Below are 24766 nucleotides of genomic sequence, written 5' to 3' on the forward strand. Positions count from 1 at the left end.
AAACTTCTCACACCTCAGGCCTTTCCCGTGAGCATACCAAGTCATCTCTGAGCTCCTGACCTTGTCATTCATCTCAAACTCTCTTCCCAGATGGTTCCTGTGTCTCCTTCAGGTCTCAGCTCAGGCCCTCAGAGAGGCCTTTTCTTGACCCCTTATCTAAAGTAGAGTGTGCAGGTCTTTATCCCAAGACTTTATCTTCAGAATACTCCCCACTCCCTAAATTTAAACTTGTTTCAACACATGTTTCATTTAAATATTTATGAGGAGTCTAAGCATCCATCTTTCTTCTTTTATTCACAACTGGTTCCTCAGCACTTGATACAGGGGGATGTTTGTTGAATGAGTATGTACACACTTTACTACACTGGCTTGTTGCCAAAGAATGCCCCAAATTGTAAACTCCAAGTTCATATATTCCAAGTTCCTGCTGCACTTCAACTGTGGGAGGCTTGGATATACTTTTCAATTTAGTTTATTTTTTTCTGTTTCAGTCCTCTCTAATAAATAGTGACATTATCTTTGTGAAGTTGCATGCCCCATGGGAAGTCCTTGGAAGATATGCAGAGCAAATGAATGTACGGATGCCTTTCAGGTAGGTGTAAATGTATTTTCCCCACTGTTCTCTCTCTCTCTCTCTCTCTCTCTCTCTCTCTCTCTCTCTCTCTCTCTCTCTCTCTCTCTCTCCTGCTTTACTGTAAACCTAATGGCATTCTCTCCTGGAACAAATAAAATCAAAGTACAGGCTGAAAAAGCCATTATGGCAGAAAATGTTCCTAATGTTTAGAAAATGCAAATAAATCTTCATGCCCACAGTGACTCCTTCCTGCTACCAAGGAGCATTTCCAAGTACCGCTTGAATTTTGAACAAATCCTTTCTAGAATTTCTGTGTATTATGGCTTTGAACAGCTAGACACTATGCACCATGGTGTTTTCTGAGCAGTCCCTTCCAGAAAAAAAATTAAAAATCTGTTGTTTTTTAAGAAACTCCACAAAATACAATCTTTAAAAAAAAACCATTTTTAAAATTAAGAAGTCATAAGTGCTATACTAGCACAAATAATATACTTTGTGTAGATTGTTAGGTTGTTTAAAAGGATAAATTTACCTTCATCTGACATTGGCTATTCTTATTTTATTATTGGTTAAGGAAATGTAATCTTTATTTGCTAGATTAAAAATGAAACGAGATAATAAACCTGAAATTACAAATGCAAGGATGTGCTTGAGAGAGCAGGGTGCAGGGTGCAGGGGAATCACCAATGGAATCTGTTCAAAAGCAGAATGATATAGTGTCAGGGATAGCTCAAGAGTGAATTGTGTTAAGTACTTTGGGTTTTCAGCCTGCCAGTAAGACCAACATAGATGACAAGAATTAGGCAAGATGATATCAACTCTACAAAATGCCTCTTAGTGGACAGTGAATGTTATAGAAACTGGCAGTCTGCCAAGCTCAGAAGGAGTGGAAGCAGGGAGAAAGAAGGAGAAAGGGAGAGAGAAAGAGAGGGAGAGCGGGAGAGAGAGGGAGAGGGAGACAGAGAGAGAAAGGGAGAGGGGGAGAGAGAGAGATTTGCAGGTTTACAGATTTATTGAAGGCCAATTTCCAATTCCCATTGATAAGTCATAATATGTTTCAGAACATCTTATTTTTTTGTATTTGATCTTTATGTCCTAATATCAAGTCGAAATGTAGACTGGAATTTCCAGCATCTGTTTTCCTGTAAGCAAAAGCTACAAAATAGATTAAGTGTAATTCTGGTCTTATGATTTATTTCTCTACTTAATGTTGAAAAGGAAATCTGGGAACTCAAGGACACCCAAGCATATGCATACACACATATATAGACACATATATAGACACATACACATATACATATGCCACATACTGATACACACACATATATATACATTTACACATTCAAATATATACAAATATACATACAAATATACATACATATATGCACATACACACATACGCACATAAACACATATACACATATACACATATATATATACACATGCAAATACACAATAAGGAAAAAGAAAAACAATTTTTGTTCCAATAGCTGCTATGCTAAAATAATTAAATCCCGCTATTTGACAATGATTTAACTATCATATATATCATATGTATTATATATGTAATGGAAAGAATATATATTATATAAACTGATACCATATTATTCTTAAAAAGAAAAAGGGGTAAAAGCACTTTAATTACATCTTGATAGAAATTGATATCCCTTCCCCAGTCTAAAACTTACAATCACTTTATCAAGAACACACACCTCCATAATAAAGAACCTAAAGAGATAGAAAGTTAAATGATGTTAATACAAAGTCAAACCTCCCAGTACTGGAAAGACTAAAGATCCTGGCCTCACTATCATGGAAATATATTACATATACATTTCATAACAGAGAAGAGCAGCAGCCTCAAGTAGCATGAAGAGTTTTCTTACGTAGCATGGAGAGTCTATGATGCAAGCAGCAGGATGAAAATGGATTTGAATAATAATCTACCCTCGGATGTAGAAATTCCTACAGGAAAACAATTCGAGCAGAAAAATTCTCTTATGTGTGATAGTAACTGGCCTTTTCAACATTGATATGATTTTACCCAAGCCTAACACCACCCATTACAACGAAATGCAGGCAAACCTTCATGGGCGTGTCTTGTCCTTCATTTCATTTTAGCCTGAGATAGTTGTAGGAACATATACAGATATCAGTTCAGCAGAACTCTGTAATTTGTTACTTTCAGTAGACAGTGCTTCTAAAACTCAGGTTTAGATTCACTCTACAATCATTAAAATGAAATAGAAAATTGGGTTCTTGCAGAGAAATTCCAAATATATCTGCTTCTTACATATCCATGTGTCCTTAAATTTGCAGTTTGAATATAATTAGGGTGTTTTTGAGAAGTTTAAAGAAGGTGGGGTAGAGAGCACAGTGCCTCCCACATACCCACCTTCTGCAGGTTTCTTACTAACATCTCACACTCGTGTGTGTATCGAAGTGAACAGACCAATATTAGCATATTGTTAACGAAAGTCTAAAGCTATGTGTCACTCATATACAGGTTTATAAATATCATGTGGAATCATATTAAATCAGATAGGTAGGTAGATAGATAGATACATAGATAGATATATAGATAGATACATAGATAGATAGATACATAGATAGATACATAGATAGATACATAGATAGATACATAGATAGATACATAGATAGATACATAGATAGATACATAGATAGATAGATAGATAGATAGATAGATAGATAGATAGATAGATAGATAGATAGATAGATAACCATACAGAACATGGGTTACTAAAACCCCATGCTTACCTGGCCCAAACATCTGGCATCTGGCTTTATATTCTCTGCAATTATTGACCCAAATGTGGCAAACAGTTTTTGATATATAAAATCCCCTCTTTGCAAAAATGGAAGTAGTAGAGTGACCCTACACATGAACTGCCTCAGTTCCATGATTGATTACTTAGTAGACACCTGAACTATGGAAAGGAGACTGAGTTTAATCACCCACGATTGTCATTTATTTAAATATCTTTACATTAACTAAAGTGAAGCAATATGACATCTTTATCGTGTCTTGTTCTTGTTCCCCAAACCACCCAGGATCTGTGGTTTTTACCTGTTTAGTTTACCTATAAGCAGCCAGATGGTTTGGCCCATGTGGGTATTTACAGTTGGCTACTGATGCAATCTTTTCTTGTACTAGATATGAAATATATGTGTTTTTAAATATCTCTTTCAAAACCATGAAACCCAAACTGCTATATAAATATTGCCTTAATATAATAACATGTCTGTTAAATTGTGTGTTGCCCCTAATCTGTCTCTGAATTTCACTGGATGAAAGTGTGTGTCCACGGAATCAGTGCAAAATACTAATCTCCCTGCACGGGTACTGTAGGCCAGAAGTACCCTGCAAATTTATAGTAATGAGAGGGTTTCATGACTCAGAGTGTGTGCCCTGTGTCCCTACTACATTTCTCACTGTTAATCTCTCTTTAGTTTTTTTTTCTCTTCTTCAGCTCTTACAGGCTTCTATCTTCAATCTCCTTTCCTTCCTTGCTAGTTCAAACTGTAACTGACGATGGGTTTTCTTCTCGACTGGCTTCATTTTTGCTGTTCTTCCAGGAGAAAAATCTATTACCTGCCCCGCCGGTACAAGTTCATGAGCAGGTTAGTAGCATGCTCCATACTGATGATGTTGTCTTCTGACTACTGTACCCCAACAATGACAAGGAGCGACAAGCCAGAGGAAGATGTCACACGAGAGAATGACTACCATGCACATTCCACAAAGGACCTTTTTCATATTAGCCTGAAAAACAAAACAAAACAAAACAAAAAAAGAAATGTCCTTCCCATAGTCCGCCCCTTCATCTACATACCTGGGAGAAATGCATGCCATCCACGGGTGTGTTTTGGTTGTTGTTCATTTAGCCTAGCCTGTAAAATCAATTGCCCCAAATCTCAGGCTATTAGAGAAATTCTAACCTCCAAGTTATTGTTTTGCACATAAATTTCTCCCTGAAGTCTATGTAATTTGAGAGTTTAAAGTGAAAATGGTCTCCCTGCCAAAAAGTTGGCAGCTACTCCTCCTCCGTCCAGGGAGAGTCTGTGGTATCGGTGATGTTTCGTTAACACAATATTCAGATTGTACCTTACCAGGAGCTCCATGGCTCTTTGAATGTAAGAAGGAACCCATTGGATGACCGTTATCCTTACTGCCATTTGTATTTTTCCAAAGCTTGTTTTCCTTGTTGTTCTATAAGAAGCCAAGGAAAAGGGAAATATGTCAATGATATTCTCAACTTGGCTTCAGCTTGGGATCAGACTGTGACTCTAACTTCAAATTTTTAATTGGTCTTATAAATCTTGTAAATGATGGAATACTACTCAGCAATTAAAAACAATTAATTCATGAAATTTGTAGGCAAATGGTTGGAACTGGAAAATATCATCCTAAGTGAGGTAACCCAATCACAAAAGAATATACATGGAATGCAATCACTGATAAGTGGATATTATCTACCCCAGAAGCTCTGAATACCCAAGACACAAGTAGCATATCAAATGAATCCCATGAAGAAGTAAGGAGAGGGCCCTGATCCTGGAAAGGCCTGATCCAGTGTTGTAGGGGAGTACCAGGACAGAGAAAAAGGAGGGAGGTGATTGGAGAATGGGTGGAGAGAAGGCTTATGGGACATATGGGGAGGGGGGAACTGGGAAAGGGGAAAGCGTTTGGAATGTAAACAAAGAATTTAGAAAATTAAAAAAATGGTGGAAAAAATAAATCTTGTAAATGAACTTATGTCTTAAGTGGGGATCCCTTGGGTATCTCTTAAAACCATTTAGGTAATTTAATTCAGTGAGATTCAATATTTAGATCCATTTTTATATATAACATAAAGAATATATGTACTATATAATATATTCCTTATATTCTATTTATATTTTTTGTGGAATGGTAAGTAACTAGTGAGTGTCATCAGGTGTACGTGTATCACAGAGCATAGCAAGAAAATCAGCTTCCATAGAACCTAAGATGTTGTGGTTTCTCAAAATTTCTCTGTGAAGCTCTTCCATTGAGCAATAGGTCTGGCACTTTCATTTGGCATGATTTGAATTATGCTTTACCATACAATGATTTTTCCTAGAGGTCTCATACAACACGTCAGCCCATGTCCATAGTTCTCAAATTTCAGCCAGCCTCAAAATTACCTGGGGAACTTTAAAGCACAGCTTTCTAAGCCCCACCCACATTTCCGTTTCTACCTCTATAAAATGAAAGCACGTCATTTCTACCACATGGGTTTCCTGGGGGCTTCAAATGTAGCCTGTGTTCATAAGTGATATTTTAATGATTGCTATCTGGGATGTCTGAAGGATTATCCTTAGGTGTGTATATGTCTCCTATTTCTTTCCTCCTTCTGAAATTTTATCCACTTCATATCTCTTTATTCTTGTTTCCACTAATGAATAGTCTTCTCATTCTGGTAAGCCCTGATTTTATTTGCCTAGTAATCCATATAGTCTCCATATATGTGCCACTATGTGTGTAATTGTGTGACTTATACCTCAGGGTCATACTGGAGGCTTTGCTTCTCTAGTCAGCTTCTTGAATTATTCATTGCTGCTCCAGGTAACCTCTAGAATCCTTTTGGTGGTTTTCACTCCCACTGTCATTCTGGGCTTTAATTATCTCCTGCCTATCATAGATGATTTCCTATTCCTGCCTTTGTTGCAACTCCTTTCAAATTGTCTTCCTTGGCCAAAATGAAGTCAAAAGGCTTGGCTTAAGCGTAGACCTGGATATACCTTCTTCATTCATGTCTTGCCTCTTTTTATTTCTGTCTATATTAATGTATTATGCCAGCTTGGATTTACATATTGTTACAGAGTGGTCCTTCTGGACAGTATTTTATTTACTCTCACCAAGATAATATATAACTAGTCCTCAAAAACCCAGCCCCCATGATTGGGCTTTTTTTTTTTATTTGGTTGTTTCAAGACAGGATTTCTCTGTATAGCCCTGGCTGTCCTGGAACTCACTCTGTAGACCAGGCTGGCCTCGAACTCAGAAATCCGCCTGCCTCTGCCTCCCAGAGTGCTGGGATTACAGGTGTGCGCCGCCGCCGCCGCCACCACCACCACCCATGATTGGACTTTTTGAGGAGATCAAAGATGCCTCTTACTCTTCTCCCATTGATACCCTTTATCTCCATCACCTCTGCCATCTATGATAGTGATTCCCATCTCCTCACTGGCATAGTGTGGAAAGCCAGGCATGGCATGCTCTGTTCCATATTTTCAGCATCTAGCACATACTTTGTGGGCTGTATGAATTCATAAATCTTATACATGTAGAAGAGGTGTCATGTTGGATAAAAGATGGCCACAAAATGAAAGGAAGAGGAGGAAAAAGAAGAGGAGGAGGTGGTGGAGGAGGAGGAAAAAGAGGAAGAGGAAAAGAAAAGAAAAGAAAAGAAAAGAAAAGAAAAGAAAAGAAAAGAAAAGAAAAGAGGAGGAGGAGAGAAGTCTGGTTAAAATAAAAGACACTAACTTTTGACTGAAATATTTTCTTAACAATGAAAGATGGGGGCATAATAAAGATGTAAATGATAGCAAAAGGAAACAGAATCTCAAAGCTAGGTGAGATATTATTATCAGCAAGTCCACTTATTCATGATACTCTTAAATCTCTGCTGTGTGGTGATCCAGTTCATGTTTGAACATGCTGGAAATAGGATCTGATGACTAGAAAAATCTTTAAAATAAGCCATAAGAGTCTCTCTTTCTCTCTCTCTCTCTCTCTCTCTCTCTCTCTCTCTCTCTCTCTCTCTCTCTCTCTCTCCTACTTTCTCCCTCTCTCCTTCCCTCTACCCATTTTCTCCTTTTCTGTTTAGCCTTCATTTTAAATCATAGTTCTGCCTCCTAAATAGACTAAAACTAATTTATACACCAAAAAAGCAAAGTAGCTAAAATGGTGAAATTTTAGGTAACAAGATAGCATTTCACAGGTGTTTGAAAATTAAGAGTTGAGAAGAAAGTTTCCTACTTATAAGTAGGAAAAATATAGCTGGAAGTAAAAGAATGGAGACCCATCAGGTACCCATGTGTGATGAGGAAGATTGTGGTTTCTTTTAACAATTCTGCATTGTAACTCAGTAGATTGCAAGGACATTGGTGTCCTGAAGGCTACTGGAACTGACTAATGGTGAAGCCGTCCAAGTGGAAAGTAAAGGTAGATAATCCAACAGGACATCAGTGGCAGAGAAGCCACAATGTTGAGCAAGAGAAAGTACGGGATTTCCTGAGAAAGATGTAAAGAGTGAAGAGAAGAGATCTAGTGGCGATTTCTTTTTAAATTATGCATTATGGGGATGAGAAGAGACAGAAGAAGATGAGCAAAACACTCTGGAACAGAAGGCGAATGGAGGGCAGGTGACACCAATAAGACTGGCAACAAGTTTCTATAGAGGTGCACATTCTTCGGCTTCTCATGGGCGGTGATAAAAGAGACTATTTAGCACATTTATAAGCCATTAATGATGATAATAGTAGCAGTCTCTGTGGACTGGTGTTCTCCATTATGCATCAGGATTATTCAAGAGCTGGTAAAAATGCAGATGTCCATCCTCAGGATTTCCAATTCAACAAGTCTAGATGCAATTGATGAATTACATTTCTCTTAAACATTAAATAATGTGATGCTAGACATCTAGCATCTTGTGATGATAGGTAAGAGTCATGTCTTTTGTTGTATCTTTTTTTTTTTTTTTTTTTTTTTTTGGTTGTTTGAGAAAGAATCTCACTCTGTAATCAGACTGGCCAGGAATTCACTATGTAACCCAGGCTAACCTAGAACATGCAGACATCCTTGTTCTTCTGCCTCCAAAGTTTTGAGATTATCAGCATATAATACATACTAGCTACAGACAACATTTTGCGGACTCATAACTATAGAATGGAAGCTAATAGTAAGGCTACAGAAGCAGTGAGTATTCACTGCAGAGTCGATAAGCAATGCAGAAGATGGAGAAGAAGGACCGGGATTTAGAGTAGGAGCCAACAGGAGGGAAGCAGAGCAGATTTCATTTATGACCAAACACATGTTCTTCAAGTGTGAAGGATAGTTTGTGTGAAAATGAGTGTGCTTCCAGAGCTAGAAGAACGGCTTAATAAATGTTTTCCAGACAGAAAAAGCTGATATTCCATGCAGAAATTACTGTCTTGAGAGAACAGAGGCAATGGAATATACTGGAAGAATGTGCCAGAATAAAAGAAGCTCTGATTGTGGTGGTATTCAATTAGGCAACGCTCTCTGGAGAGAATCTTCAGTGCTGCTATGCAGCATTTGATTTTAGACACCACTAATGTGTGTTTGGACTTTCCAAAGCCCAGTGTCTACTGGCTCATTTAAAATGCAGTTAAGAAGGAAGTGTGATCTATATTTTACTCAGTGATTCTTCCCCAGGATAGACTCATTGAGGTGACGAAAAAGAGTCTACCCCTTGTAGCTTACTCTCAAATTCAAGTACAAAGGAACAACTGCCACTTGTGATATTAATAGCACCCAGCAAAAAACCACTTGACTTTCAGTGTTCTTAAATTCTCCTGGCATACCATATGTGGGTATTCAATATATTGTTTAATTTCCTCTATATAAATTATATTTAATCACATTATCCCATAAAAGGACTCTCCAACCCAACCTATCTCCTTTAAGGATAAACATATCAAAAAGTCTAAAGGGTTTTTTTTAACAAGAATAAAACATCTTTTCATAGATATCTTTATTTCAAAAACTCACCCAACTCCCATAAACATACTCATGTAGTTTAGACTCATATATCTGTAATAAATGCCCTTTTAATCCATGAACCTGGTCTATTAAACACTGCTTTGATTCTAATCTCTAGGCAGGTTTACAGGCATTACAAATTATCTATCTAATAAAGGGAGAAAATTTATCATCTTTTCCTTGCTGTGTTTTTCTAGGATAAAATGATCCTGGAAAATAATCTTCAGAAAATATTACAAAGTAACAAATGTAATTATTGTGAACAATTATAGTTGAAGTCTCATAACTCTCCTTTGCCCTACCCCCACTGTGAGCATTCTGCCTGAGTTTATCCTCTGTTATACTGGACAGAAGGAATGCTGGGCCCTGTACATTACAGACTCTGTTCATTACAATCATATCAGATGGGCGTACAGGCAGAAGGAGAAATGGATTGTATTTTTCCATCTGACTATTAAATTTTAATACATGTAAATGTTTGAGTCCTTTGGAATTGGCTATAAAATATGTAGACTATGCTCCAAATAGGATCCCTGTGACCTAAAAGAATGGCATTAGCTTCCAAAGATACCTAATCCCTATCCACGGAGATGCTGTGAATGAAGAGGACCCAGCTCTAAGAGGAAAAAGAAACCTGAACCTCCTACTGTCTGTTGGCAGTACAGGAGGACTTCACTTCCAGCATATAAGGCCTATGAGCTGTGTCTGCTAAGAAAAACTACCACCAAGAGCTAGCTCATCCATAGCTTCTTTCTATCATATCCTCTCTCAAAACACACTGCTAGAAATGTGAGTCTGTAACGTGTTGGCCTAATGAAAAGCTAATGTCTCTAAAGAAGGCCTGTTTCACTCCTGCACTTAAAGCTCAAGGAACATTGTGGGAAGAGTAGTAGGGAGAGCATAAAAGACAGAGGATCAGGAGCTGGAGAGACTGAGATAGAGAGAGACTGAGAGATGGAGAGAGCTGGGAGACTGTCTCCGGGTAATGTCAGGAGCTGTAGTCATAAAGTCTCACCAACATTACCACACAAACATGAGCTAAACAATTCACGACATTCACTAATGAATGTACCGAACTGGAGGGAGGTCCTGTAAGCCCTCAACCTTGCACAAAGAACTAGAGGCAACTGAAGAACGCTGGGACAGGGAGAAGTGCTCTTCCTCAGGGAATAGCACACCAACTGGTTGTCCAGTGCCATATGGTCAGCCCTGAAGACATGCATACAGGTAACATTATATGACAATAACAGGAGATAATATAGGTATGGATGTGAATATGGATAGAGATAGAGATAGAGATAGAGATAGAGATAGAGATAGAGATAGAGATAGAGATAGAGATAGAGATAGAGATAGAGATAGATAGATATGCTTTCAATAACAATTAGTGGAAAAGAGAAGCCATAAATTTGATGGGCAGTAGGGAGGAGAAATGGGAGGGTTTGGAAGGAGGAAAGGAAAGGGGAAAATGTTGTAATTATATCATAATCTCAAAACCTAAAATTTAAAAAGGAAGGCCTGTTTCATAAATTCAGTCTGGTCAAGTCATTAGTATTGACTGACTTCCTGCAGGTAGTTAGGGCTCAAAGGAATCAAAGGCAAAGAGTTTGTCTTCTGTCCTTCAGGATACACGTACAGATTCCAAGTTGTGATCCTGCATAGAAAGATAATTTATAAAGGCCTTTGACAGGCGAGCATGCCAGGTATAAGGAAAGTCCTTTGCATGCGACCTTTCCCCTGGTCATCACTACTCCTACAGTCCTAAGGTTTACATGAAACCTTCCTAAGACCCTCCAGGGAAGGTCATTCATCCAGATCTGGCAAGCCTGCCTAATTGCTTGTGTTGCCTTTGTGGTATTTTCCTAGATCCTTAGCTGCCACGAAGGCTGGAAAGCCCTGGACTCACATCCAACGAAATTTCTGCAAAAGGAATTCACCTTGTAGTTTAAATATAAACTTGTGTTCAGACCAGACATGCCCATGTGGGTAATCTGTCTTCTCTCTATTGATCTGCCTGTGCTGTCTGCATAGGGGTGTTTGCTCAGTAAATAGAATAAACAGAACAGAGTGACAATGTATCCAAACAAAAATCAATGCTAAGCCACTAAGCTGAGGCTTTGTGGGGTTCTCCCTCCTACCCCTCTCCCAGCAAGGGAGACTTTGAGAAGTACGCGGCAGGCTTATTCTAAGAGATGAATGCAATGCCTTCTGGATACCTCATTTCACCACTTTAACATATCTCAGTAAAACTCAGCTTTTTCTGTTTGGAGATGTCTGCTAGATGTGATGCAGGCCTGATGATCCCCTACCCTGACATATAGGGGATAATTTTAATCTTTGAGTTTCTATTGGAACTCTACACTTCAAAATCCCATCACCATCATCCTTTTCTTTATCCTAAGAGCCGGCACTAAATGGGGCCCTTTGCACATCCAAGGAATTGTGTAAGCATTGGCACTCACCGTCCTGATTAACACTCACACCATCTTATGTGACAGACGCCATTACCTCAGGCAAGCCTGGTCACTCACACTCACTCAGCATCTCACCCTGGAAGCAAACTAAGCAGCTAGACTATGAATAAGCCTCTAGCTGACTCTGAGCTCATCCCTGTATGTGGAAGATTATATACTCATTGCGCCACATTGCATTCCTTAGTACATTCATTTACAATGATATACTCAGGAAACTAGTGCCCAACCCCACCACCACCAACAAAGTAGTATTAGCATAAAGAACACATAATCAGTGACCATTTTGGAGATGATGGCAGTAAAGCTTGATGAGGGTGAACAGTTTATTATAGGTCTAACAGGGGCACAGAGACGGGCTGGAGAATTCCGGCATTAGCTTCATGTTTTCTGGCCCACTGGCTGTTTTTCTCCTTCTCATGGTGGGAGTCTGAGGTTGGCTGTATAGAGACAGAAATGTGTTTGTGACAACAGCCTGGATGAGCTCAGATTCACTGTGTCCTTGCAGAGACGTGGACTGTTCTCCCTGCACACCCTGAGGAGTGGCAACCTTACTATCTTGGGAGCCTGGCTAGCCACAGCCTAGGGCAGGTCAGACTAACACTGTAATTAAGAGCTTAATCCACATAACACATGACCTCAAACTGTCCTGCACAGACCAACATAAAATTATTAACCTGAGTCAGAAGTCAGAAGTCCTAAGTTTGGGTTGTCAACTGATGTCTTTGCTGAGGGTCTTCAAAGGCCAAAATCATGTAAGTCAGCCTGGGCTCTTATCTGGACCACTAGGATGGTAATCAGCCTCCAGCCATCTTTAGGTTGTTGGCAGAGTCCCAATGGATGCCATCAGAGGGCTAAAGTAGAATCCTTGCAGGCTGCTGGTGGAAAGTCAGTCTTGGCTTCTGAAAGTGAGGCATCCTATTCCTACTCCTCCTCAAAGGCAGTCACGAGGGTTACATTATCCATTTGCTCTCATGTCCCCTCCTGTGATGTCTCTCCTTCCTCTACCTAGAGACGGTCCTCTGACCCCTTAACTTCTCATGTTGTTAATTTGATCCAATCTGACTCATCTGGAATGTTCTTCCGTAAGTCCTACAACTCTGCCTCTTCGAAAGCTCTTGTATCACAGAGCCTAATTTACAAATTTGTGGCGTTAGAGGGCAACATCTTTGGGAGCACTTCTGCCAAGCAGGAGAAATCACAGAAACTACTGGCTTTGTTTGAGCACCGGTGTCGATTACTGTAAATGTACTGTAAGCATGGATCACAGAGTAGGTCGTCTGGTGGAACCTGGGTGGTCCAGGCTTCGTTTTGCATCTGTGCAGTGCCCAGCAAGTGTCTTTTTATTTGAAAATGTTCTTTTGAATGTCTTTCTTCTACTGTAGTGTTTTGCTTTGATTATTTGCTTGCTTTTGCTTATAATGACATGCTCTCAGGTAGCTCAGGCTGGCCTTGAAATCCTAATCCTCCTGCTGTTTCCCTAGTGCTTGGTTTATAGCCCTATAAAATCCAGTTCTTTTGCTCCCTGCCATTTTCCTGGTGTATGCTCCTTTAGAAAGCACTGGTGCTTGCTAAGTGTCTGGAAACTTCTCCAAAGCTTTTCACATACATCATCAATTATGGACATACTAAGAACCCTGCAGCCGAAAAAGATGACGATTATGATGGCAGCGATGGTGGCAGTCATTAATGTCACCCTGTTTTATAACTCTTAACTCAGGAAGGTTAGTGACATTGCTGATAGACAACAGAAGCTGGTTTTAGACACGATGGTAACAAGAACAGCTTCACCATTCCTGCTAAGCCGGCCTCTCTGCTTCATTCTTCCTTTTCCCATTCATTTTTCAATTAATTAATCATTTTCATTACTCCACCGTGTTAGCTCTTCACCATCCTCACATTCAATTCAGATCGTGGTGACACAGCTGGCTGCCGAAAGCTGCCACTTCGTTCGCATTGAGGATTTACGTTTGACTTCTCCCACAGCTTCATATATTTCTAGCCACACCGAGAGCTGCTACACAGCTGCACTGAATTCAGAGTCAGTACACACAGATTCTGCAAAAACACAATCCAATTAGCACCACATGCTGGGGGTGTGTAGCAAGTAAAAGCCCTGTCATGGAAAACCTCTGGGCCAATGGCTTCCTTGAATGAATTATGAGGCAATCAAATGAAATACAGTCAAGAGCCAAGGAAAGGCCACCATCTCACTGTAGGAAGCCTGCTTTGTGAGTCTGCTTAAGGAAGACACCAATGACCTTAGACAAGGAATGACTTTAATGGGAAATGTTGAAAAGCAAACTATTTTTTTTTAAAAAAAAATATGTTAAGGGGCTAGAGAGATGGCTCATCAGTTAGAGCACAGACTGCTCTTCTGAAGGTCCTGAGTTCAAATCCCAGCAACCACATGGTGGCTCCCAACCACCCATAACGAGATGTGATGCCCTCTTCTGGAGTGTCTGAAGACAGCTACAATGTACTTACATTAAATAAATAAATAAATAAATAAATAAATAAATAAATCTTAAAAATGTTTAAAAATATGATAAAACACCTTAGTTTATTTTCAAAGTAAAAATTAAAAGTATAAACTTTTTAAGTTAGAGTTCAAACTGCTGGGTTTCATATCTGTCATTATGTTTTGTTCTTATCCTGAGGTCTGTTATTATAAGTTATTGTTCTTTTATTCATTTGTACTTTTGGAAAGTTCATTGTTGATATAGAAAAACTCTTCATTTCTATATGTTGATTTTGTATTTTGCTACTTTGCTGAAAGTATGTCAACTCTAATAATTTCCTGAGAGTTCTTAGAGCCTTTTTGAGTCCGGCCTTGCCGTCGGCACTTAGGGACACTTCCTACTCTGTTTGTGTTCCTTTAGCTTCTTTCTCCCCTAATGTCTGTGTGAAGACAGAGCACATCTGAGAAGAGTGGGCATCCTTATCTCATTCTCGCTTGTAAAGGAAACACTTTCTGCTTTTCCCTGTTCCACAGAATGTGAGTACATATTCATCTTAGGCAGCCTTCCTTTTCTTGAGCTACATTCCTTCTATTCTAACTTTCTTTGGTTTTTTTTTTTTTTTTTTTGGGGAGGGGGGTCAGAAGAGATGTTGAGCCTTGTCAAAAACTTTCTTTGTGTCTTTTCAGATGATTTGTGATTTCTGTCCTTAAGTGGAATTATCCATTGTATTACAGTTGTTCCATATGTTGGATCAAGTTTGCTTCTAGAATGAAATCATGTTGGCCATGGAATATTATCTTCTTAATGTGTCCTTGAATTTGATTTGCAATTATTTTATTGAGAACTTTTGTGTCTAGATTTATCTGAGAAGCTGGTTCATAGCTGTCCTGTTTGCTTGCGGTTTATACTTTTTGCTTGTTTGGGCACCAGAGTAGCATTGCCTTCACATGTTAAGCTTTGTAGTGTGCCTTCCTTTCATGTTGTGAAACAATTAGATAAGAACTACTGTTCATAGCTCCTTTAAAATGTAGAATTTAGCAGTAAATTTGTCCAGAACTTGGATTTTCTCAGTGAATGGTCTTTTGTTACTACTATCATCGCATTGCTTGGTGTGGATATGTTTATAGCTTCTTGATTTAATTTTGCTAGGTCATATTTCTGTGGATCTAGCAATTTATCCATTCCATCTAGATTTTTTTCAGTTTTAGAATAACAACTTTCAAGGTATTGCCTAATGATTCTTTGGACTTTTTTGAACTCTATTATAACACTACTTTTACATCCATAACTTTATTAATTTTGTTCTCTGTGCTCATTCTTTTGGCTAAGGGTTTATCGATCATATATATATGATATATGTATATATCATATATAAATATGATTCAAGTATATTTCATATATACTTGAATCCATTTGGGCTAAGATGTAACTTAAGTCAGAAGTTTCTACATGGCTTTCAGTTTGGAGGCCTAAAGTTTAGTTTCCAGTCTAAAGGTGAGAGTATAATACTTAATTATCCACTATTATTGTCTTACTGTGTCAGTTGTTATCTGATCCTTTATGATCATTAGTGCTTATTTTATGAAATTGGAAGCCTCAAATGTGTATGAGTATCTATCTGTCTGTCTGTCTTCTCTCTCTCTCTCTCTCTCTCTCTCTCTCTCTGTGTGTGTGTGTGTGTGTGTGTGTGTGTGTGTGTGTGAGAGAGAGAGAGAGAGAGAGAGAGAGAGAGAGAGAGAGAGAGAGAGAGTTGTTTCTCCTATTACTATGTAATGGTTTTCCTTATTTCTTCTGGGTATATTAGTTTTGAAGTCTACTTTATCATGTATTAGAGTTGCTAAGCAGATTATTTGGGGTTTCCATTTGCTTAATAGATGGATGGACTTCTGTCTTTGGATGCCCACTCTGTAGACATCATTGGAAGTAAGGTATTTTTCTGGAGACATTAGGTTGTTGGATTTTGCTTCTTGATCAAATTAGCTAATCTTCCCCTCTTTGTTGGAAGTTGTGGTATTCACTTTTAAGGTTATTATGGAGCTATGTTTCCCAATTCCAGGAATTTTGCTGGTTGTTTGTCTAGTTGGTTAGATTATTGCTTGTTCTATTTTTTTTGTTATATTAGTTTTAAGCCCTAGCTGGTTAGCTGAGTTGAGAAGTTCTATCTTTTAGAGCAGTGGTTCTCAACCTACCTAATGCTATGACCCTTTAATACAGTTCCTCATGTTGGCGTAACTCCCAACCATAAAATTATCATTGTTGGTACTAGGTGACTGTAATTTTGCTACTGTTATGAACTGTAATGAAAATATCTGTGTTTTCTGGTGGTCTTAGGTGAGAGCTATTAAAGGGTCATTCAACATCTCAAAGGGGTCACAACCCACAGGTTGAGAACTGTTGTTTTAGAGGGGTCTTGGTGCTTTTGTCATGTTTCTTACATTTCTAGATGACAATTTATACATATCAATGTTTCAATGTAACTAATTTGGGGAGGTTTCTTATCAAAAAGTCTATTTTTCAGATTTTTTTTAATTTTCAAGCTCTCCAAAATGTATAGATTATCATATATTATATTGAACAATTCCCCCTAATACTTGCATATTCTTGAGGGCTCAATCTTCAACATCACTCAGATTATAAACAATATGCTGTAAGAACCAAATGTAGAAGATACAAAAAATATATTTGAAATTGACTAAGTCTCTCTACTACATCACCAATAGGAAAAAAAAGAATGAACTTGGAAGAACCATGACAAATGTCTAAGTAATAAGTGAGAGCAATAAAGGAAGAAGATGGGAAAGGGGAAATAAAGGAAAGTAGAGGTTAAATAGATTTAAAAGGGAGGGACTGGGCAGAGAATGTTATGGGGGAGAAGAATGAAGCAATTGGAAAAGCAAAAGACAAAAGCAGAACTAATGTAAGCAGAGCAATGGAAAATAATAAAAACATGACCTTCAAAATAAAACCAAAAACATTACTAACTGTAAAGAAGTGAAAGGAAAGTAAAACAGAAGTAATTGTTCAATTAAAGTTCTAAAATGCTTAAGTGTAATTAGATAACCACACAAGGAAGAATTAAAAGCATAAATATTTTTAATACAGTAAAGAAGAAGGACCATTATAGTCATATTGACAATAATAAAGGTAAAACATAAGGAACTACATAGAATGAATGTTAGCATGGCCTTTTCTGGGCCCCAGAGCCTTGTTACCTTCCTAACACAACGGGGGGGGGGGGGGGGGGTTGAATTCATTCCCAAATAGGTGAACTTGTGGACTCTTGTCTTTCCTGTGGTGACACTGTATCAAGTTTGTTGTGTTTGACAAGTGTCTGACATTTCCCATTTCCCAGAGCTCTCTCCACTTTAGTTGCTCCCCTTTTTTACATACTAGGGGGTCTCTATTGCCCACACCTCGCTTTAGGTGAGTTAGACAAGTTCCCCCACCCTTCCCAAACTCTTCAGGTTTTCCACCCTAGGATGGCTAATACTCTACCTAGGCAACGTTTCCCAAGCTCACTGCAAGTGTGGAGAGCAATCACATCCCTGAAATTTATGTAGGGCAAGGACTTTTCTTTGTACTTTCAGGGACTTCTAGGTAGCAACCACTCACCTGAGGGCTGCCTCTCAGACTTCTTGCACTACAGAGTGGTAGGTAGAGGTTAGAGTGGTTCCAGGATATGATCCATCTGCTGACTTAGGCTGAGGGTTACCAACTGTAGTGTCACTCTTTCTCCTCCCAACGACTACAATTTTCAGCTCATCTCCAACTCTCACAGCTGCCCAACAAGGTTGTTTCTGACTTTGGGACTGTGGTAGGTTAAATTTAGGCTTCCTGGCTTTGTGGTTGCCATGACTACTTAGGTCCCAAGGTATCTCCATTTTAAACAATGGGTTTTCTCTCAATACAGTGCTAAGTCCCTGACCTTTAAGTTATATATAGTAGCAAAAGGGATTTCCTTACTGTATTTGACTTGTTCTTGAGAGGACCAGTTGTCTTACCAAAATCTACAACTTGATTTGAAACTTGTGAGGCTTGTAAACTTGTTCTGAAGGTATGACTACCAATCTTTTCTGACCAGAGCCATCTATCTGCCTTTTGAATGAAGTTTCTGCATTTCTTCCCCCAAGCAAGAAGCTCTATGGCTTGAGCTTTGTATAACTCAGTTTCTTCATAATGTGACCTTATCTGGTTTCTTTTTTTTTTTTTTTTTTTTTTTTTTTTTTTTTGGTTTTTGGTTTTTGTTTTCTGGTTTGTTTGTTTCCTTGCTTGTTTTTTGGATCCTTTGAGACATTTCATTAGCACTTTTGTGAACTTCTAAAGCTCTTCCTTCCTTCCTTCCTTCTTTTTTCTTTCCTCTTCTAGCCTTCCATGTTACCCAGAAATCTCAACTGCTTGCTTAAATTCTAATATGTTAATAGAAAAAATAATATATATATTCATGATAACACCCTTTAAAGATTGAAATACTTAAGGTGAAGCAAACTTAATACTCAAAGCCATAGTGTTTTTATTTACAAAGACAAGATTTGAATCTAGACATCCAAACATTGGAGTTCAAGTTCCCAATCACGGTGCCACTCAGCTCCTCTAAGCCATACCATCTCACTGCATTTTAATTATTATTGTTGTGTCTGTTCATGCCTTTAGGTGTCTTTAAATAACCCATAAAAATGGGAAGAAAAGTGGCAGAGATGAGAGCGTTTTCCCTCTCCCAGGCTCTTTTAGCCTAGTTCTTTCTTGGTTTTACAAACTTTGGCAGATTTCTAGCTTCTCTGTGAATGAGAAGGACTGCATAGGACTCTTTATGAATGGAATGATCTAAGGCAGCTCGGGTATTCATTTCACCACTGTGCAAAAGTGCAACTGTCACTGGACACACTTGCCATGATGAGGCTGGATTATGCTGAGAATAGAGGAAATAGTAACAGAAGCTTTAGCATTGTGTGTGCGTGTGCGTGTGCGCGTGCGTGTGCGTGCGCGCTACTTTCTCTGAACTAAAGGATCTCCACATATCTGGAAGAGGTGTTACTGGGAAATGTAACTATGAGAGTCTCCAGTTGGGCATCTGAAGCAGTATTCTGATTAATATGTTGGCCTCTGCAGCTAGAGAGATGATTTAACTCTTAAGAACACTGGCTGCTCTTCCAAAAGACCTGGGTTCAATTTCCAGTGTCCACACAGCAACTCACCACCATCTGCAACTCCAGATCCTGGAGATCCAACCCACGGACCCTGTATGCATGTGTTACACAGAAATGGGGAAACACCCATACATGTAAAAAATTTTAAAATAATATTTAGTTTAAAATAAGTTGGACCAGCTGGGCAGTAGTGGTGCACGCCTTTATTCCCAGCACTTGGGAGGCAGAGGCAAGCAGATATCTGAGTTCGAGGCCAGCCTGGTCTACAGAGTGAGTTCCAGGACAGCCAGGGCTATACAGAGAAACCCTGTCTCAAAAACAAACAAACAAAAATAAGTTGGCCCAAAGTCATTAGACATCATCCAATCCATTGAGGACCTAACTTTAATAAAATCAAAAGATGGAAAACTAACAAATTTGCTCTCTGCTTGAACTGGCACATCTATTGCCTCCTGCCCTCAGATAGCAGCACTGCTAGATCTTTGGCCTTCAGACTTACGACAGAGCTTCATAAGACCACAGAGACTAAAAAGTCCTAAGGCCTGAAGTCTACAAGCAATAGCCTAGGAAATCTCATGATCCTAGTTCAAGTATAAAGGCTAAGGATCACCAGTGTTAGAGGCAGAGATAAATACCACCTCAAAGAGAGCAACATGAAGGAAGAGATGCTTCCTTCACCTTCTGCATCAGGATATCAACATTTTTAATGATCTATACCATTCATGGCCAAAAGGTTTGCTCAGCCTACCCCGGCCTTTTCTAGAAACAGGCTCAGAAACATACCTAAAGTCATGTCTGACCAGCTCTCTAGACACCCTTTGGCTCAGTCAACATCAACTACATTAAACATCACGTTCACTAAAAATTACAAATTATTACACAAATAGTTTAACAGGAAAAATAAAACCTGCCCAGAACTCTTCAGTTAACAGGTATAAAAAACATTAAGGTATTTTCTTCTCTAGGGAAGTTTGTTTCTTCTGCATCCCTCTCATGTAACCCCCTTTACCAGCAAATGCAGCAATCCCTAAACCTAGAGTCTAGTCTGGCTAGTTTGGGCTGAATAATCATACTTTGAAGTCAGGGTGATCCCTTTTGTATGTGTAAAGTACAAACATCAGCTATGCATCATACCTCACAGGATGCTGTTTGATATATACTTGATACATACTTGCTCACCCAGGGAAATTATTCTGTAGTGTAGCTACTGGAGGCAGCACATACATTTTGAAGTCTGGTGTGGTTTTATGCCTTCTAGCTGTTCACTATGAGCAGGACAGAGCTATTTCTATAAACTGGACAGTGGAAGCTACGTGTGTTCAGTAGTCAGAAGGACTGAGAATAATGCCAATTTGGAAAGTCTTTTAAAAAACAACGGTCCAACACTAGTCTGATTTCCTTCACATGACATTTTTGTGCATGGTAGCTAGAGTGATACACCTGTGTGTTCTGATACCCCAGGGCCTGGAGAACCATGGAAGCCATTTGAAAAGCACAGTGAAAGCAGCGGTGGTGTCAGCTATGTGTCTGCTATCTAGTAAGGGGATGTGTGACAGGCAGGGGGTAGAACCCATGACCGCAGGTTCTCTGTACAGTCACAATGTCCCGTTGCCCCAGTCCCAAGTTAGGAACAGCTAAGATGCTTCTCTGAGCTCACATTTTCTAGACACAAGTGGCTAACCTCTACAAAATGTGGTTTTCTATATGCTTATGTGTAAAGGGCTTTCTCAAGCCTTCCGGTCTTGTAACCATTTGATCATTCATGAATGCGTAAGTGAATATGTAATTCAAATCTGTTCAAAGATAGCGATGTGGAGGCCACTTAGTGAACCTGGACAAATGGTCATGTTCCCGGCTCTCTTCTCCCCGTCTGACAAACAGGCTGTTCTAAGAGTAGTGAGAATCTGTGGAGGATATGGAGTCATCTGTATGGCTCCTGTGTTTCAGAGTGGTGCTGACTTGTTGTACCCTTTGATCTTGCCTTCCTTGTGACACAGGATCGATAAACAAATAAGCAGGTTCCGGAGATGGTTACCTAAGAAGCCAATGAGGCTGGACAAGGAGACACTGCCAGACCTGGAAGAGAATGACTGCTACACTGCCCCTTTCAGCCAGCAAAGGATCCATCAGTGAGTATTCTGTGGGAAAGCCAGCATCTTACTAAGGATGGACAGCATGACAGAGCCTTTGCCCTGTGGGAGGGACAATGTAGGGGCCATTCCACTTGAGTCTTTTGTCCATGTTCTTTTTATATCATTTAAGGGGGGAGGGGATGTAACAACAATCCTACCACCTCAGGTAGCTTAAAGTAAGCCAATATTTTTTGTTGTTGTTGTTTTGATTTTATAGCTATATTTGGTGAATAATCCCATCTGTGGCAATTCAGAGACCCAGGGTCTTTCTGGCTGTGGCTCTGTCAATTCCTGGTGCTCAGAGCCCAGACAAAGGAAGTGGATCATACCTTCCATGCTGAATAAAGGTTTAGCTTGTTTGCTTGCTTTTATTACAGCTTGCTGCTGAGTTCTCCTTTCGTTCAGTATTTCACCAAGTTATCGCAGGAAGAGCTATGTTACCTGGCAGCCAACCTGCCAGCTCATCTATCAGTCGCACAAGAGTAATTTGTCACTTTGGGGCACATGGGCAGAAAGAAAAAGTTGGCTGAGTAACAGCCTGGAAAGAATTGCAAAGGTGATCAAGAATTTGCTCTGAACTTCCTAAGATGCTGAGAAATGATGGGAGGCAGAGAAAAGCATACCAAAGGCTGTGAATAACAGAAGGTGGGCTTTCAAAGAAAACATTAGTCAGGTCAGCCCAGCCTACATTCAGACAGACTCTGAATTTCCTGACCTTCCCTCTGCCCAATGTAGTGACGGCTTCAGTAAATATGACTTACCTGAGAGACTAAAAGGCCTGACAGATCCTTTTTTTAAAAAATGGGTTGCCAATTTTCCTTTTTTTAAAAAAAAAAATGTAAACCAAATGACAGTTGTCAAGAAGGTTCAGGGACTGCATGGTGATGCATGTTTAGCACCAGAAAAATCAATTAAACGGCGGGAGCAAAGGAGTGAAGAAGAACGATGTATAGATAGATGGTCTGCATCAAAATGTGTCTTGCTGGGAAAGATCAATGCAGTACAACAGAAGCCATGGGAAAGCCTGTGAAACAGGCAAGCCCTACATCCCACAGGTCTGATTGATACCAACCCAGCCTCATTACTTGAACATATAAAACATGAAGTTCATAGTCCCAAAAGTCTCCATGGAAATCAGTAATCAGATGGTACTCAATATTAATCCAGAGATCAGGATCCCTGGGTATTTTCTCAAGAAGGAGATGAAAGCTAATGTGTTTCTGCTTTTAGTTTAAATCCTGGAAGGCCTTTTTAGACTAGTAATTGTCGTTTTAATCCTTCACGAGTGCAGACTAATCTACTGCCACATTTTGCCTTTGCTTCTTAACTGAAAGCATGCATGGCACAGTGTAGAAGGAACTCAAAGTTTTGGGATAATTGGTACATGCATAGATAGGTGAGTAAATAGATGGATGGATGGAGTGGATAAGTGGATGAATGGATGGAGTGGATAAGTGGATCGATGGATGGGTAGATGGATGGGTGGATGGAGTGGATAAGTGGAGATGGATGGATGGATGGATGGATGGATGGATGGATGGAGTGGATAAGTGGATGGATGAATGGATGGATGGATGGATGGATGGATGGATGGATGGATGGATGGAGGGAGGGATGGAGTGGATAAGTGGATGGGTGGATGGGTGGAGTAGATAAGTGGATGAGTGGATGGATGAATGGATGGATGGGATAATTAGTGAAGTATATACACTATGGAAGTTTTACGTTATTTAAGGGAATAGAAGGTGTGCCACCAAGTCTTCTCACCTGCACATTCCTCATATCCTTGTGTTGGATAACGCTACTCACCAAGTCTCTCAAACTTAGAAGCATCTAGATAAAAAAAACAAGTATTACTAGAGATCATAAGTAATAATATGTTAGTGAGTATTTTTAAATATGTAACAATTAAGATAGGAGAGCATATGGTGGTAGCAATACTCCACAGTCTCACACATTTGAGAAGCCTTTGAAACAATTGCAAATCAAGTCAATAGATAAATATTAGTACAGCAGTCACTAATTCAATGTCTGCACCTTTCCGGGCATTATCTGAGACTAACCAAATAACACAGTCTTGACTGTAGCCTGTCAATATGTACTACATGTTAAATAACTGCAACTAGCCCAGTAGATGCATTTTAAAAGGGAATGGCAGTGCTCTGGATTTGGAAAGATATTGGTAAGTGATGGAAGCTAACTACAAAGAAAATGATTCACCTGGATATAGACTTGGCCAGCTAGGTAAAGAAGGTAACATATTCTAAGATGAGAGAATCATGTAGGAAAGAGCACAGATATCAAATGTGATGGAGTGTTTGAGACACCATAAGAGGGTTTCTGTAAAATTTATGAGAATATGGTTATAGGGTACACAGAGGGACCAGCATTGTTGTTCAGAAAAGGAAAACAGCCCACTGAAGATGAGACTTGGAGGGGAATAACTGAAGAAGAAAAAGAGAGGGGAAGCTGATATAAACACAATAACCAGAGTTCAGGGGAATCAAGAGAACAGAGTCATTTATATCATGTCATTGGAACAATGGGTGACGAGAATTTCTTTTTGTTTGAAAATTGTTGTGCCATGTGGGTAACATCCCTTGGATTGGTGTGTAAAAGTAAGATGTGAAGAATGTTGGCTGCCAACTTGGAAACAGTTACTGGTATAATTAGAAAACAAAATTCCCTAATGATGTTTTGAGGATGATATTAATGAGCTTAATTTAATCAGAAATAGCTGTTTAATGAGTTCTGGGAGCTGCTGCATGATACCAACTTTCCACGTGCATACCAAGGACTCACGTGATGTGTTGACCTTGCAGAACTTTCTCATTGTGTTCGTGCTGGAGTCAAAGAGAATGACAGGAATTGTGGATCATAAATGTGGCATATAAAATAGAACTGGAAGTTTAATGACGCATGATCAAAGTAGGAAAGTGTCTTAAAAATCAAATACACTTTCAATAACTCCCTCATCTGTCTCCCATACACGTGCTTTAGCAGTGCTGAGCTCTGACCTCCTTAAGTCACCTTTTCCTTTTCTGTTCTCTCCCACACTTGTTCTTCCTTCTACCCAGAGTAACCTTTCCCCTAGACTCCCATCTTTCAGGATCTACCAAAGACATTTCTCCCAGAAAACTTTCCATGGACCCCAACCTCTACCATCGATTCCAAGTATGCTGCAACCTTCCATATCTTGGAAACATTGTTTCT

At 39.3% G+C, this 24766-nt stretch overlaps 1 protein-coding gene across 1 annotated transcript in view; it reads left to right on the forward strand.

The window, feature by feature from the left end:
• Ano4 (anoctamin 4) overlaps positions 1 to 24766 on the forward strand; it is a 270004-nt gene that overhangs the window by 138537 nt on the left and 106701 nt on the right. The window contains exons 7-9 of the mRNA XM_052165053.1: positions 492 to 592; positions 4172 to 4216; positions 21419 to 21550. Coding sequence (XP_052021013.1) covers positions 492 to 592; positions 4172 to 4216; positions 21419 to 21550 — 278 coding nt within the window. The remainder of the gene's footprint in view (positions 1 to 491; positions 593 to 4171; positions 4217 to 21418; positions 21551 to 24766) is intronic.

The sequence above is a fragment of the Apodemus sylvaticus genome, chromosome 20 (genome assembly GCF_947179515.1).
Source record: "Apodemus sylvaticus chromosome 20, mApoSyl1.1, whole genome shotgun sequence".
Taxonomy (NCBI): Eukaryota; Metazoa; Chordata; class Mammalia; order Rodentia; family Muridae; genus Apodemus; species Apodemus sylvaticus.